The sequence below is a fragment of the Paramacrobiotus metropolitanus genome, unplaced genomic scaffold (genome assembly GCF_019649055.1).
Source record: "Paramacrobiotus metropolitanus isolate TYO unplaced genomic scaffold, Prichtersi_v1.0 Parri_scaffold0000045, whole genome shotgun sequence".
Classification (NCBI taxonomy): domain Eukaryota; kingdom Metazoa; phylum Tardigrada; class Eutardigrada; order Parachela; family Macrobiotidae; genus Paramacrobiotus; species Paramacrobiotus metropolitanus.
In genome coordinates, this window is record NW_026570265.1 from 674535 (window position 1) to 690333 (window position 15799).

Consider the following 15799-nt stretch of genomic DNA (forward strand, 5'->3'; position numbering starts at 1 on the left):
GACTTTCCATAGACCTGACGAAAACAAGGCGTAAACTAAATAGTGTACAAAGACTAGTCTTTGTAATTATTCTAGTTTAACCGACTGCCAACTGGTGTCAGTCCGCTCCGGAAAAGTTTCGAAATATGTATCAATTCTAAGGGTTTTCAGATTTCATCTTACGTACAGTGACCGTGCATCTTCATTTAATTGCAAGTCCATGAGCTGCCACTGCCAGAAAACCACTTTTTTCACACCACGTCGGAGATTATTAAAAACCCTCTTAAAAACGCTCAAAACTTAAAATAATAAACCTCTAACATGCAAAAATAAGAGCAGCGGGCAAAAGCTGCATAAAATAGAAACAGTTATAAAAACATTGCTACTTTGTCAACGGAAAAGTGAGTCAGAGCACACAAACATACAAGCTTAACTTTCTGAAATTAATTGCGCCGTACCCCTCTTCTTACTCCTCGCCGGAAGTACACGACACTAATATACATAACTGCAGTCAAAATTAAAAAAGTCAAAAATATGCAAACGGCGCTGGATACAAACAGGACAGGATGGCAGAATTCGGCGCTTTCTGGCCTGACTAGATCAACATAAGGAATGCTCCCGTAAACCCACACCAACCCTAAAAAACCAATTTGCATAATTATAATGCGTCACAAGTACAAAACAGCCGCACGATGACACATGCGATTTCAGTGCTAGATGCAATCCAGTCTCAAAGATAGCAAATTTCTTAGAACGTCGTAAAAACAGAAGGATAATTTCGCTGCTCTAAAGGAACCCATTAAGACAGCCGTTGTTTTATTCAGTGTTAGTAATACATTTCCCTTAATTCGTAAGCGTGCTATCAAGCTATAGCAAAATTCTTCGGCATGCGCATCAATTAAAAGCAAATTACCAGTCGGATGCTCTATACACAATTCCAAGCAGGAAAGCACGCAGTGGAGCAACGAGTCTGTGTTTTTTTCGTCATAATATTCTCGAGGGTGCAACACAGAATTTAAGGATCGTTTTGCGGATCAAAAAATTGTCTATGTTCCTCTTCCACTTTTAAATTCTACTGATCACTTCCTCAACTACTTACCAGCGATACTCCACGCAAAAAGAAACAGTGCTATGGGCAAGCAAATGAGGAAGCCTAATATTTTCCACAATCCTTCCAAGGCTTTATCCGGTCGATTGTTTCTCATATAAAGTGCAAACAAAACGAGTGGCATCAAAAACACTCCTCCAACGATCATGTATACTGGAATTTTTGCGTCAGCCAGTGGACAGCTGTGGAAAAACACTCCTCCAACAACAATCTGCAATATCAATCAGAGGCATTCAACGAAATGTTAGTTAATGACCGGAAGACACTCCTCACCATGTAAATACCTATGGCGAACAAAGCCAACCTCCATAGTAGCGCGTAAGCTGCAAGAACAATTAAATGGCAATAAAACAACTAGAAAAGCACTTTTCACAAAAGTCTACAAAAAATTTTTTAACAACAACAGTGTATTCAATAAATCGAGTGCATTGAGTACAGATGTTTCGCAGTACAGCAACCGTAGTCGTACCCTTGCAAATGTAATATGTCGGGTTTTTATGCGTCAGTCGGCCATCTTCGGTCAGGTCCCAACTTGTATGTCGCTCCGGAGAATCCGCAACTACAAAACATGCAACCTTAAAAAAATCACAAGCTTAAAAATCACAAGCTTTTTATATCGTATATCTTCGAAGTTAATTTATCTTTTACTTCTTCATTTCCACTTCTGAGTTCCCATAAAAAAAACACTCGCAGTGAATGAACGCAGTAACAAAAGCGCGTACCAAGAACAATTTTGAACACACATTTGCAGTGCAATCGCGACCTACGTAAAGTAATCCTAAAATATTTCGTCTGCCATAAAAGCTGCCCCACAGCAGCCGGGTACTGATCAACAATTTATATCTCTATCAACGACAGATTTCCATACTTGTGCAATTAAAATTATTAACAGTTTTCACACATACCTCGTGTTCTGTCGTCGCGCACTGTGGTCAGGAGCACTTGAGGATCTCGGGTGTCTTTCCCGATGACGATCTGAGTTTCGGGCATGTTTCGGCTCTGCGGTCCAATAGAAATAACATTCAACGGTACTCATTCGCATGACACTAACAGGACATCCTTTGTGTATGGAAACTCTCTGCAACGGAGAACCCGCAGAGCTTGCACAAGTAATGCAAACGTTTTCAAAGCATAATGGGAAAACTGGTTTGCATTCTGAAAGCAGTACGCGCAAGAAAAATTTCAAATTTTAATACGCCGTGTTCAGGGGAATGCGAACACAGCTACTGCAGCTCTTCTGCTCGCATCGAATTACAATATAATATGGTTTGTTTACCTTTCAGTTTATGACTTAACGGCTATCGCTACCAAATTGCGTCAACAAGTAACACAACATTCGCAATACGGCAGTACGTTAGACACGGTGTCACTCACCGGATTTCACTGGCAGAAAGAAATATCAAATTTCAAAACATCTCCGCTAGTAGACTTCCTACTTATGGAGTTATGGTTAGGTACTAAAAAGATATATTTGCGAGTTTCGTATACTATCTCAACGTTCCAAAAAGAAGAATCCAACAGGGAACTGTCAGAAAGGAAAAATTATAACCAAAAACTAAAAAGCGAAAAAAGTGGGATAATGCTAATGGAATGATTACCATTTACAACATTAGCCATTGTATTTATTAGTCTATTTCCTTTCTCACTACTTTCGAGTGAGTTTACGACTCTAGACTGACAATAATATAAAATTATTTTGTATTATTATGCAAAAGGTACCGTACAGGTAGATTTTCAAATGCTTAATTTTTAGCTTAACTTATGAGCATAAAAACTTATGAATTAATTATGACTTAATTATGAGCATATAAATCCTAATACAGCCCTGCTCAGCCAAGTTGGGGCAGTTTTCTCAAAAAATTACCACAAGCCAGCCGTCAACAAATAAATAATTATTTATTTTTTACATAGTTGCCCGATGTCTTCAGCATCTTTTACACTAAAATTTTCTATAATGAGGGCGTGTTTCGAATTCCAATGAGGTCAAAACTAGAGCTGGCATGCATAAAAATACTGCTCAACCCGGGGACAGTGCTAGCCTTCCTCCCATGCGAAATTTTTTCAACCTTTTATTTGAGGCTGTAGTCTACTGGTGATAAGTCTGGATTGTTTGTCATCATAACCTCTTGTGAATCATGCCTAACATGCATGACTTTCAATCAAGCCCGCGTGACCTTTTCTGTTAGACTGCGAGCGCTGTCAAAGTGGAGGGTGACCTTCTCTTCGAGCTCACTGTACAGTCGCGGAATGCCGCAAGCAACCGTTCTTGATAAGATCTTTTTTACAACGTACTGATCGTTAATTTTAAATGTTTCGTGCATAAAAAAACCTTAAACTGTTCAATGCAACGAAATAAAACGGCACGCGTAGTCTTTTTTTGCGATCTGCTTTGGCGGAGTTATTTGCAATCGTCCCGGCCCTTCCGTTTCCCCACCGGTGCGCTGGATATTTGTCGGTACATCAAAACTGACTAACAGTACTTCGCTTACTGCCTTATATGGGCTCCCCTTACCTTACTCTCCCTTATCTGGGCTCCCGGCTAGTGAGCAATACCCGTCAAATTATTTATCGGATTTATAGCAGAACCCTTTTCTACTTCTTTCAACCGGATTTACAAGTGAGCACACCAAAGAATTCCGAAATATCACATCCGAATTATATTTATATAATTATATTATCTATATATATTTTTCATTAATTTCAACCGGATTCGCCAATGAACAAACTAAAAGATGCCGAAATTTCATATCACATTATTTTTTTTCACAGTATTTTAAATAAATCTAAATTTTCATTCAGTCATAACACTGATAACAGCTGCAAAACTGTGAGTAATAACGTAACCGCCGATGTAGAGGGTTGCTCATATTGCTCGGGAGCCCAGATAAGGGAGAGTAATACATGGGGAGCCCATATAAGGCAGTAAGCGAAGTACTCATGTCTTGTCTGTAAAAAATATCAGTCCAAGGGCACCTACATCCGTCAGCTAGGCAACCATATTCTACGACGGGTCATTTTTAACATACAAGTCTATGGGAGAGGCAACTTCTTTGAGCGTTAGCTCAAACCCGGATCGCTCAAAATTTTTTTGGTAACCGACAGCGAACACCTTTTCTGGCCCTCAACGGTTCCCAGAAAAGTTCACGAAAAAATATCGGTTAGGGAATATTTTATAGAGTCAATTATAACCATACAAAAAATAACCACTACCTCAGATCCCTGAACCAGTGCTCGGCTCGCTGCTGGTGCTTCAGAAAATTGCGGTTTTGTTATTTCTAAATTCGCAATAAAAAGTTACGCTAGAAAAGTAAAAAAACAAAAGCAATGCTAAATTATTTTATAATTTATTTAACATAACTGCCCCAACTTGGCTGAGCAGGGCTGTAAATAAACAACGATTATAAGTTTTTACTTATATATTATTATAGCAAGTACCGTAATGATGTTTTGACTGGAGAGTGGAGATTGCAGGACCCACCGACCAGCAAGGTGTATACCAGCATAGCCTTATCGTTAATTTGCGCTAAATAAGTGCTATTAACGCGTATAGCACAAAAGTATTGAACTTTAAATTAATATTGATAAGTTGAACCCCAGAACAGCTTTTAACAAAAAAACTTGCTTCAATAAATACGATTTTGAAGAGTATGAATCTGAATTATATTGGCAGTATGAATGGTTATATACGACTAATACGAGCATACAACACAAGTATGCGTATATACCCGAAATTTCGTACATATAATAACCTTTTATATTGCCAATATTATTTACGCCTGACACAGAAATAGGGGCATTTAAATGCACATCGCAAGCATTCCTAATAATTTTATATGATTTTTTAAGCTGTGCAACATCCAAATTATAGAGTAGTAATGTCAGCTGATCCATCAGATATCAGCAAGAAAGACTTAATTATCAGTGATGGTTACAGTCTGTACAGTAGTTATTCTACAGACTCAGACAGAGTACAGAAAATCAACTGTGGTTTCCCACCAGCCGGACATTAAACATCAATAACGCTAATTATTTCTGTGGCTGTATTTACCTCAATATATCACAGCGGATAATTAAAACAGTAACCACTACATCCTATTCACAAGCTCACACGCTGTCAAGCTATAGAAGTACTACTGTACAGATAGTGTACCAGTATTTCCTGGGTTCCGCACGGAAATGATCGATCTGTTTACAACTGCGGTTCTGTCACAAGAGACGAACCGGAAATCGGCAATTGTTTCCTTCCCGTTTGTAAAATCACTTGTAAGTACTACTTAGCAATTCCAATCCGCACTTGTATCCAGACAATGAAGCCAGCTGATTCTCAGAATTTGGCGGACGTGCATTTATCAATAATTAGATGAACATCTCTAAACTAAATTAAATTTTGAATTTCCTGCGGCTCTTAATTTCCTTAAAGGTCATCAGCTCTTCTGGTAAGCAAATGATCATTAGGATGGTAGTACAAACTTACGAATGTTTTGTACTCGTATACATTTTCTACTGGACTTAATGAGGCGCTTCCCGAAAACAGCTTGGTGTGCGTACGGTAGCGAATTTCAATTGCAAACGATGTATTGATTGTGAGCTTGCAACCACAGGAAGTTGTAGGTTATATGTGAACGCTGCTGGAGACAGTCAGACAGTTGCACTTATAAATCAGGACGACCGATGTAAAAGAAATAAATAAACTTTTAAAGAAGCGCGGAAAAGCTCAGATGAAAGCTAAGTTAATCATCAAGATATAAAGAACAATTTCAGCATGACCGAGTGACGTTGTTCATCCTTCCTTGATCCCTTGTAGATCGAGCATTTAAAGAGGAACGGCTTCGAATCGAATCCGCTGCACTAATCGGCGTGCAGTGCCGGTGACCTTATTTCCGACCGGGGCCTACAGACAAACGTCACACATTCAAATATCACGTCGTAATCGTATACATACAAAGTACGCGTATGTTGCCAAACAAACAGAAAATTAATGGTATACGATGCATTGATTGATTACCTCCTGCGAAGTTAGCCGAATCCAACGCCAGCAGACCATTAGCTGTTCGGGATCCGGAGCTAAAGCGGCCCAATCCCAGATCGATCGCCTTCTTGGCCGGACTAGGATATCTGATGTTGATAAAGGAATGTCAGCTGTCGCAATTAATTCATAAAATTCAGATGTGTCAATTTGACTTACATATGGTCGGTATTGACTAGATCGTGGACGCGTCCATAATACAGATCGTAAACCGCTCGTTCGTATCCGGCACGGTACGAAGGGTCATTGACGAAGCGGTTCAAGGACTCTTCGTTGGCGTCATACAGCGTTCGCATCGCGGAATCTTCCACTGCGCCATTTCCCTGTTTGACCGGGTTAGCCAGGACAATTGCGGTCAGGTTTACCAACAAAGTGACCAACAACAACATGCTCGTGGATTCTTGCACCTTCACCATTTCTCTACAAGATTAGAATACCATATATTATTTGAGAAAAAATACCATCCAATATTGGAAGAACCACAAAGACCCATACAGTGCAAATGTGTAAGTAATGTACTTTTCAATATGCCAGTATACAGAAGTATGCACCGCCCAGGTTCATGGACTAGCTAGAACTTTCTTTCGGGTAAGAGTTCGTATTAGTTACGTGGTGATTTCTGGTCACCTCCTGGTCATAACCGGCCCCTGCCTTATGAACGGGTTTTCGTAAAAGAAACTCATGCATATTGATTGCTAAAATGCATTGTACATTGTAGTTAAATATTACTCCTGATATTACCTAATAACCATTATAGTTTCGGAATTTAATTTTCTCCATGTTATCGCTACTTGTGCATTCAAATGTTATAACCAAAACGGAGGAAAATCTTTTTCTGATTTCACGAAACACGCTAATGAACATTGTTACAGACTTGATCGTTAAGCAAATAGCAAGCTCTTGGAGTACCATTCAAAGGCAATGAAGTTTCTAAATTTTTCGAAGTCTCACATGTTTAGACTCAAAATGACATAATGGAAAGTTTCGAAATGTTAAAAATTTAAAATCGAAACAAAAAGACACGACTTTGTAATCAGAAGTAACATAATCGTGTAGGGAAATTTATTTTCAGATCTTCTTGGCTCACCTTGATTATTACGAAAATTTAATTAACATGAAACTAAATTACAGTGGAAAAAAGAAAGGACAAATTTTAGTCCTTTTGACACGTTTTAGAAAGTAATCGCAGCACTTAAAACGTTTCGGTGCAAACAACGTGCCTCAAATTTCTTTATAGGGTATACAGATACCAGCATACAATTTATAGTATATGGTGTAGTATTTATAGTATTATTGTATCAATCAAAGCAAATTACTAAATGAGTTATGTCAAAGGTCACTTACATGATCAACAGGAAGCTAGCTAAAGGAGTACGTAAATCAGCAACACAGATTTGCGAGCGGCTTATCACTAAATGCGATACGAAGGTATGGAAACGATCCACGAGCGAAGTCAAAGTATGAATGAACTGTGGAAGAGTGCCCTAGTATCCTTTTTTATAGCATACATGCACACTTGGAGAAACCACTGCAAGAGCTGAAAGGGTTCAACACAGGAAACAATAAGAAATCCAACCTCCAAAATTCCAGCAAATTACCAATTGTGGAGCCGCAGAGCCATAACCGTTAACACAGCGAGCGCTTACCAGGAATGAGCTGGGTGGGACGTCCTTATCGGTGCAGGGAATATGGCTCTATATTGCTTGCTGCGTACGAGGCAGCCAAAGAAGCGGATCCCGTGCGCCGGACTTACATTGTAAGTTGTACAGCGTGTTTCCATGTCGCTTATCAATTTATCCCAGCCGTAAATTAAACCCCACATGACTAGCTAGGAACAGATGGACCACCGCTATTCAATGCCACCATTGCCCTTGCTGACGTAATACTGTGCACGTTTTAGCGTTAGGGCATTCTTTCTGTGCAACGGATAGTTAAATCCTTTTCCGAATGTATTTGAATTGCATGAATTAAATGAGCCCCCGGTTTGATAAAGTGTATCAATTTTCACAATTACAGCGATGCATCCGCCGGCTCGGCAGCAGGGATCAACTAATCAAAGCTGATAAGTTGTTAGCGACGTTGGGGTTTTCCGTATTATCAAATTCTGATTCAGTGCGCTTTTAATTCAGTGCTTTTACAAGTGTTTCCCGCTCGTTGTTGTGTTTTTGTTATATACAGTAATACAATTTTATTTAGAACATATTTACTGAACACAAAAAATCGAAAACGCGACAATGTTTATCGCAATCGTGATATATGGATAACGATATCAAAGTTAACTGCAAAAAGTATGAACAACTGCATTAAACGCTTAATTAAGTGTGCCGGCCTCCGTATGGAAGTGTAGTCTTACTCACATACTGTATAGAAGTATGCGTTTTATCTGAACGTTGGAATAAAACTACAATGCGATCTTTTGCAAATTTTGTTTTTGAATTAATCTTTTGCATTGATAGTTTACTAATGGCACTTAGTGCAGCACTAACGTAGTGTTTCCGTGCCAATAATGAACTACACCAAATCTTCGAAAGTTTACAGTGGAAGCAAGTTTTCTCCTGAACAAAATTCTACTTGATTCTGAGAAATGGTCTCTAGCTTAAAAACTTTATTTTGCTGCTTGTGATATGGGCCAGTGGTCAGATCATAGCAGCTGTCATAATAATTAAAATTGTGTAAAGAGAAAACCGTAAAAAAATAGGACATGCCGTAACTGACGGTAAAAAAATATCTTAGCTGTATGAGTATCGTTTTGGTAAAAAACCTGCAGCTTTGCTTATAGTGATGATTTAAAAGAGTTTTTCCGTGGTAATATAACGTGCAAGTGTACAACCACCCTTACAAGACAAGACTAATTAAAAACTTTCATCTTCAATCTAAACCTCATTGTTACTGTAAAAGAGCTAATTTAAAAAGTTACCGTGGTAATTATTTTAAAGCTACAGCGTCTTTTTGTGAATAACTTCACTCCAGGAAATGCAAACAAATGAATTAAAATTGATTAAATATAGCCTAGTTATAGTAAAAGCTTCGGAGTTTCTTACGAAGATTGCTTTTGAAATGCAACTGTACATCTATAACGATAGGACCGATATAGTGACAACATTACTTTAAGTATTTTATGCCGTGGATATGAGAGCGCCATACAATGTCTTCTTTCTGATTCAAGTACAATATGATGTACTAGTGTTCGTATATAATATTATTAATTTCTCCATTAACAATAGTACAAGAACTTATCGGCTTGTCGCACAAAATTCTAGTTAAATAGGCTACGTTGTCGTCATCGTTCATGATCAGTATGCGGCCAAATGCAATACATTTTTCCTCCGTTAGAGCTTTCAACTAAAAACGAATTTATCGTTGAAATGCAGCCCGCGATGATAAAATTTAAAATCACGAGCTCAGCGGGTGGTTGTTTTCCAAAAACCTGCTGCAAGGAGAAAATTAGACATCTTCTAGCGTAACACCTGCAAAGGTCACGGATCAGGCTAACCACCCACCTTTCCCAGACCGTGCCCAGCATCAAATTTTCATCGTTACCAATTACTTTAAAAGCATTATCTATGAGAAGAACAATTCGGAGTCGTGGTATTTGTGAATGGAGCTCGAACATTCAACCATGCGTGATATTACAACAGCGCACCTTTATATTGTAAAGGCCCAGCAATTTTGAACGTATGATAGCATGTAAGACACCTTTCATTCAAACCTTTCTGCGTCATTCCTTATAATTAGCCGTGATCATCTTTCAGTAAAACTACCGCATTTAATATCTGCTTGTTTTTTCTGAGCTTATTAATATGATCAGTGCCAAGCCGGAAGGAAAACCTACTAAACAACATATGAATGAATAAACAAAATGATCATACTGCATCCCTGGAAAGTGTTCATGAAGACCAAATTCATTCAAAGCGACTAATTGCCCACTCGTGCATTGCTGATTGCTTGCTGTAATTCGTACAGTAGTCGCCTACGTGCAATTGTAATACGTATTTTATCGTCTGTAGACTACCGTCATTCAACATGCTTACTTTTATGAGAATTTTTGTTATACAACTTATATTTTGTCTATACAAATTAACTCGCCAATAAATTTTTGTTACAGTCCGAAGCCTATACCTTTTCGATTGATTGAGGAACTATAGTCCTCCATAAGATGCCGGCAATACGTAAATCTTCCTCACATTCACGTGCACTAGCATCAGCACTGTTTATACTCCTTTTGTCCATGTATCCGGTTTATCCCAGTACGCGTACACAAGATACGAGTAATACGTACTCACCATTTCAGGCTGATCTGCCAGATCGGAACTTTGAACTACTGCAAATAATTAAGAGTTCTAAAATTTAGCCTCCTTTACTAAATCTAAAAACTGAGTGATGTGTGTTTTTACGTACACTTTCGATCGTCCAACTCCAACCCCGAAGGAAGTAAAACCAGCTTAAAATAAATACCGAACAATAATTTTGTGTATAGCAAAACGAAAACTACGACGCCTTGTGAATAATAAAGGGTGTGTTCTCCTGGTTAATAGTGCGCGAATATCAATAGCCTTTACAGCCCGGACTTATTATACAATGCGTTTCCCAGCAAAGCCCCGCAGCATTCCTGTTTGTGTGTGACGTACACCGCATCTGACCGTGGTTCATGTAACAAAAACGGACGAAAACAGATGAGAATCGTACCGGAAACCGACAGACAATTATGCTTATCGGTCCGCTCGCCTAACAGCAGATGAAGGCTTGTCAAAAGAATTTTCAACACTCGTTAAAATGAGGATTATAACTAAGTCCCTTTACAATGAACTGCTTCCAGAATAAAACAACATTATAATACTGGTGCTCTTAAATGATTATCAGAATTCCAAAGAACCGTCTATGGCGAAAACAGTGTCCCAATGCCCGGTTTCTTGAAAATGTCACTTCACATACGTTGTATAACCGCATTCGAGACAAACAGTTAAGCCATTATCATGTCTGCTATACAAAAAAAGTGGAACATTACTCGTTAGATGAATATTTTTACTGGTTTTCAATAAAAGACGTTTCTGATCTTCTTCATTTATTCAACTTACAATAAGTTCTTAAATTTAATGACCAAAATTATACTAAACGAAAATTTCTAAACTCCGAATTCGTAGAATAATTTGCATGGTTAGAAACGGCAACACAGAGTATAAAACACAAACGTAATTATTTTCAGATGTAATACGAAATAGTTTGAATTAGGGCGTTCACAGGCGCATTGAACCGAGCTGCGGGAACGACGCTTTATCGGAAGATGGCAGCAAAAGTTTTCCCTTCGTGACCGATTTCAGATGCCGGTTGATCATGGTACGAAACATAAAATCTGAAATATAAAAGAAAATAAGCGAAAACAGATCAAACAATTACAATCCTTAAACCAGCACCAATCCTTGCACTCATGGCACTACGACAACCGGTTATGGAATCATTCGGGTACATAACTGCGTTTTAACATGCGCTTATAAAGCATAGAGATCAAGATCAACAACGTACAGTTTGAAAATGCTTAAAATAAATATGAACTTGCAACCTTGCAACTGCCAACGTAAGCGTGACCAGCAAAACCTACTACTTTGGAGAACTGTGTAGTGAACGGAGAAAATGCAAACATGCACAACAACAACAAAAATTAGCAAACAATTTTTCTTAGAGGCCCTGTGTTGTTCAATCTTTGTTGCTGATTCCAACCTAGCAAACTTCTGCAGTTGACCGCAAGCATTTTCACTATAAAGTGTATAGGAAGTTACCGCTTAATAAAAACGGCAAATTAAAGCGCAGACATATTACCTATCACCAGGAATGCCCAGTTTCTTCTCGATAAAGTCAAAGATGGCTTTGGAATGTCCTTCATTTTTGTCCCCTCCGATGGCGCCGATTGAGACCAACACGGCATATCCACACGGATCAGTGGTTCCCGCAAACGACATGATCTGATCCGGTACGACATGGATGCACAAATACTGCAACACACCATACGTATGTCAGCTGACACACAATTCGAATTCAAATTAATTTTGAGTCCCTACCTTCACCGGTTTTCCAAGGATCTTGGCCAGCAGATCCGTCAATTCCTGGCAGAAGTTGGCCGGAATCTTGGCCTTGGGCAGATTTGTGTTCAGCTGGAAAGTTGGCATGGTGGATGTGTGGTCACGGAAGACTGCAAATTAGTAGAATGTCCGAAAACAGGAGACGATGCGTGGAATCTAGCAAAAGTTACAGAGCAAATGCACACCTGGATTTCCTGTTTGCAGACTGCAACCTGATGATAACGGGGCGTCGGATGGATACGTGTTTGAATAAATAATAATCGGAAGAAAATCTCACTTGGTAGAAACAGCTGATTATGCTGACCGAGGCGAGCATAGTTAGCGGCAATACACCCCTATCACCATACAAACGACAAAAACCATACGAACGCTTATTAATAAAACGAATATAAATTTTTTTAACTTTCCTGAATTCATTTATAAATTTGGTAGAAGTGATGAAATTCTTTTGCCACGGTTGTATATCATAGTCGCAAAAGAAAAAAACAACACAGGCTACACAGCGATACTTCCTTTATATGATTACTCGAATACTGCCTATGTCTTCAGCGCGCAACTCAACAGATGCTCGTTGCTTTCCAAATCTCATAGCTTCGTAATTAGGTAAACGTAAAATTGCAGCTGCCTAATTACAATACTTACCTTCATCTACATATCCATGTACTTTAGTTTTAGAGCAACTCAGCTGCAACTGGTACTTAAATTTACATTTATGTGAGATAATCGACATCCGTTGATGCCTTGATGGATATACAAGTGCCGCTGGTCAGCTCGAGTCTGCGACCCGAGGAAGCTTACGTTCAGCTTTTAGATTCTTTGCGATACTTGGAGCAGGTATCCGACGATGTATTCTCCAGGATTGAACGCAAGACCGCTGAGCAGCATCTCCGCTTACAGGTAAGAAACGTTTCTGCACTGTTACTTCTTTAAGCCACAATTTATGGATGCTCCTCCTGGCTCCAGGCCGTCAACAATCGACTGGCTGCTGCTGAAGCGCAGATCAGCCACATCAAAGGCAGCAAGAAAGCCATTCGAGTGTTCGCCGCGCCGTCCTTTCCTGCCAGCGATCAACCTGCAACGTATACTTCCATTTTCTCAGAAGAATCCCCAGCTCTAGCCGAGCCTCTGCGATCCAATACGGCCATACGCTCGAGATTTTCCCGTGACGTGAAGCCGCCGCAGAAGATTGAAATTCTTCCCTTGGTGGCTGCTTTGGATCCTGGCTTGCATTTTGACGAGCCACCGCGCGATGTCGGACTGGGCAAACTGCCTAATACCGTCAAAAGCGTCAGCAGTCTCTTGTTGTTCAACAGCGACCAGAATCCGTACAACCGACACATCGCCATAGATCCGCTGGGCGGAACAGGCAAGAGTCGTCGCCTGGCTGAACCCGAAGTGCAGACGCCGTCGCTTGACGCCGCTCCCGCCAGCTTCACACAGTTGGATGTAAATCAGACGAAGGACGATTTAAGTTACATCCCGGGATTTGGCGACGTACCGGAGTTTGTGTTGCCTAATATGCTACCGGATCTTCCAGGTGCTGAACACTTGAAAATGAGAAAATGCTACGCAATACAAATATTAGTACCTTTTTTATCTCATTTTTTGATACTGGTAGCTGGAAGTATCGTACCTTGCTAATTTGTTTATGACATTCTTTTGCTTGAAATTGCACATTTCGACAATTTTGCATTTCACTGATGGTAAAACGCGAATTTGAATTTACGAGTTAATGTACCAAACGTAAGCTCCGGAAATGGTTTGAAAATCACGTAGAAATCCACGACAAAGGAAAATCACTTATGAATTCCTGGTTATTACGTTGAGCTGTTTTTATAGGTGTTGTTGAAGACTTTGGATTTGGTGAGCTGAGCGACGATTTCGGCGCCGCAATTCCTGCTATTGGAGCTTTTACCTTGGAAACTCCGGTACAAAAGACCGCTCCGGAATGGCCGAAAGTTGTTGCTGTTCCGGAAGCTCCACCCCGTGCGGTGGTTAGTGCTCTTCCGCCCATTCCCGGAGCCACACCTCCGCCTCCACCGCCCGCACCGGCGCCTGTAGCTGCGGGTCCTAAACCACCGGCCCCACCACCACCTCCGCCTCCAACTGCGCCCGGTCCACCTCCGCCACCACCGCCAATGGCCGCTACATCGGATTCAGCGGCAGCGGGCGGCAATGTGCCAGTTATGAATGATGCTCGCAGTAGTTTGCTGGAAAGCATCCGTGCGGCGGGTGGAGCCGGTAAAGCCAAACTGAAGAGTGTCAAAGAGCGGAAGCTGGAGCAGAAAAAGAAGAAACAAGAGGAGAAAACAAAAGGTGGGGGAAAACCTAATGAAACGAATGGTTTTCATTGTTTCACCACTGTAGTTTTGTCTGGTATCTAGCCTTTACGTTATTGCCAAATTACTGCTTGTAGCGATAATTGGTAAATGAATTAATTGCGCCATTGTAGCTGTTTCTGGAGGAGGCGATTTGATGGATGACCTTAAAAGCCGTCTCACAAACTTGAGGAAGGGCATATCTGCCGGCAAGAAAGGCGGCGATGAAGAAAGCAGTTCATCACGACCCGCTAATTCTGGATTCAATAATGCTGCTATGAATCGAGTGTCCGATTTGATTCCGCATTCCCCGACAGTACCCAGCAAACCTCATGAGGACAACGAAGAATGGAGTGATTAGTGAAACATTCTTGGACGTAGCATATTTTGATTGTGCCTGTGATTCGTTGAAGGTAATAGCCGATTTATTGAATTTTTCCAGTGGAAGTTTTAATTTTTTACTGTTATGATGTAATTGCTGAGTGACTTGGTCATGTTCGTAATTTTCATGAATGATTAACGTTGTTAGTTATTTCCTGATATTGTTATCTGGAGTTAAACATGTTTTGTGTCCAGTTATTGACAGTGTAGCTAAATTATAATAAAATTTGTTAAATTACCGTGGAATTAATTTGGCATTGTATTTTGTTTCGCGATATAATGCTTTTCTTTTTCGGTAAAGCAAAGTAAAGCTTCTCGGGTTGCAAAGTAGACTTCAATAGGGTTTATCCAGTAGCTCGTTTTTGCTGTATGATTTATTTCCGGCATGCATGCAGGTCGGATTTCTTATCCTTTCCGTTTTTGCAATGTGGATCATTTCAGCAACTGTAGCAACTGTAGAATGTTGTCATTAAACACTTTGTAAGTGCACTTCGCGCGATGCTGTGGCTCAGTCGGTTTTCCTTTCTGTTATTTTGGGTACTTATTTTATCGAAAGTCCTGTGAAATTACTGACAATTAGGCCTTCTTCTTCCGGCTTCCGGCATTTCTGAAACTTTGTGGTAGCATCATTTTATCCGATTTGCTACACCTTTGTTTTACAGCAGTTGTGTTTTGTTAGGCAAATATTTTTTGACACTTCTGGTATACTTGCCATAAATGCTACATAGCCCTCACAAGAGTCAAAAAGTTTCAGACTTGTATGTTATATAGATATTGTGGATTTGTAAAGATATTTGTGGATTTTTTTCGTATTAGAAATGACAGCCTTTCTAATACGAAAATGCAACCAAGTACGAGTAACAGTGGAAAGTATAGAAAGAAGGCAGCATTGCGTGCCACATTAGTAATTATT

At 39.9% G+C, this 15799-nt stretch overlaps 4 protein-coding genes across 7 annotated transcripts; 1 reads left to right on the top strand and 3 right to left on the bottom strand.

Annotated features, from left to right (window-relative positions):
* Positions 1-170: 170 nt before the first annotated feature.
* Positions 171-2808, bottom strand: LOC129591272 (uncharacterized). Of its 3 annotated transcripts, none has more exons than XM_055486867.1 (6): positions 2462-2808; positions 1993-2086; positions 1557-1646; positions 1361-1410; positions 1079-1298; positions 171-616 (listed from the first exon to the last, which is right to left on the bottom strand). In XM_055486867.1, exons 2-6 carry the CDS (start codon positions 2075-2077, stop codon positions 423-425), a joined length of 639 nt encoding a protein of 212 aa, XP_055342842.1. In that variant the 5' UTR covers positions 2078-2086; positions 2462-2808; the 3' UTR covers positions 171-422. The 3 variants fall into 3 exon arrangements, with proteins under 3 accessions (XP_055342842.1, XP_055342845.1, XP_055342841.1); XM_055486870.1 differs by having other exon boundaries at positions 1993-2165; positions 2364-2808; XM_055486866.1 differs by having other exon boundaries at positions 1993-2165; positions 2462-2807.
* Positions 2809-5632: 2824 nt separating this feature from the next.
* LOC129591320 (uncharacterized) lies at positions 5633-7632 on the bottom strand. Its single transcript, XM_055486937.1, has 4 exons — positions 7458-7632; positions 6273-6533; positions 6093-6202; positions 5633-5978 (listed from the first exon to the last, which is right to left on the bottom strand). Exons 2-4 carry the CDS (start codon positions 6527-6529, stop codon positions 5962-5964), a joined length of 384 nt encoding a protein of 127 aa, XP_055342912.1. The 5' UTR covers positions 6530-6533; positions 7458-7632; the 3' UTR covers positions 5633-5961.
* A 3432-nt stretch (positions 7633-11064) lies between these two features.
* On the bottom strand, positions 11065-12517 carry LOC129591174 (macrophage migration inhibitory factor-like). Of its 2 annotated transcripts, XM_055486725.1 has the most exons (4): positions 12373-12517; positions 12167-12297; positions 11928-12100; positions 11065-11463 (listed from the first exon to the last, which is right to left on the bottom strand). In XM_055486725.1, exons 2-4 carry the CDS (start codon positions 12272-12274, stop codon positions 11385-11387), a joined length of 360 nt encoding a protein of 119 aa, XP_055342700.1. In that variant the 5' UTR covers positions 12275-12297; positions 12373-12517; the 3' UTR covers positions 11065-11384. The 2 variants fall into 2 exon arrangements, with proteins under 2 accessions (XP_055342700.1, XP_055342699.1); XM_055486724.1 differs by having other exon boundaries at positions 11070-11463; positions 12167-12439.
* Positions 12518-12771: 254 nt separating this feature from the next.
* Positions 12772-15146, top strand: LOC129591173 (WASH complex subunit 1-like). The gene is made up of 4 exons (XM_055486723.1): positions 12772-13084; positions 13151-13724; positions 14027-14503; positions 14640-15146. The coding sequence occupies exons 1-4, from the start codon at positions 12932-12934 to the stop codon at positions 14864-14866; spliced, it is 1431 nt and encodes a 476-aa protein (XP_055342698.1). The 5' UTR covers positions 12772-12931; the 3' UTR covers positions 14867-15146.
* The last annotated feature ends 653 nt before the right edge of the window (positions 15147-15799 follow it).

Bases quoted from the DNA above. Each gene is read 5' to 3' on its own strand.
- LOC129591272 (XM_055486867.1), bottom strand. From the start codon at position 2,077: ATGCCCGAAACTCAGATCGTCATCGGGAAAGACACCCGAGATCCTCAA. The intron at 1,411-1,556 runs GTACGACTACGG...TTGTTCTTGCAG, and splicing joins GACATATTACATTTGCAAGG to CTTACGCGCTACTATGGAGG. The intron at 617-1,078 runs GTAAGTAGTTGA...TTGGTTTTTTAG, and splicing joins TTTTGCGTGGAGTATCGCTG to GGTTGGTGTGGGTTTACGGG.
- LOC129591320 (XM_055486937.1), bottom strand. From the start codon at position 6,529: ATGGTGAAGGTGCAAGAATCCACGAGCATGTTGTTGTTGGTCACTTTG. The intron at 6,203-6,272 runs GTAAGTCAAATT...TATCAACATCAG, and splicing joins CTAGTCAATACCGACCATAT to ATATCCTAGTCCGGCCAAGA.
- LOC129591174 (XM_055486725.1), bottom strand. From the start codon at position 12,274: ATGCCAACTTTCCAGCTGAACACAAATCTGCCCAAGGCCAAGATTCCG. The intron at 12,101-12,166 runs GTAGGGACTCAA...GGTGTGTTGCAG, and splicing joins TCCTTGGAAAACCGGTGAAG to TATTTGTGCATCCATGTCGT. The intron at 11,464-11,927 runs GTAATATGTCTG...TTTATATTTCAG, and splicing joins CTGGGCATTCCTGGTGATAG to ATTTTATGTTTCGTACCATG.
- LOC129591173 (XM_055486723.1), top strand. From the start codon at position 12,932: ATGGATATACAAGTGCCGCTGGTCAGCTCGAGTCTGCGACCCGAGGAA. The intron at 13,085-13,150 runs GTAAGAAACGTT...TCCTGGCTCCAG, and splicing joins AGCAGCATCTCCGCTTACAG to GCCGTCAACAATCGACTGGC. The intron at 14,504-14,639 runs GTGGGGGAAAAC...GCGCCATTGTAG, and splicing joins ACAAGAGGAGAAAACAAAAG to CTGTTTCTGGAGGAGGCGAT.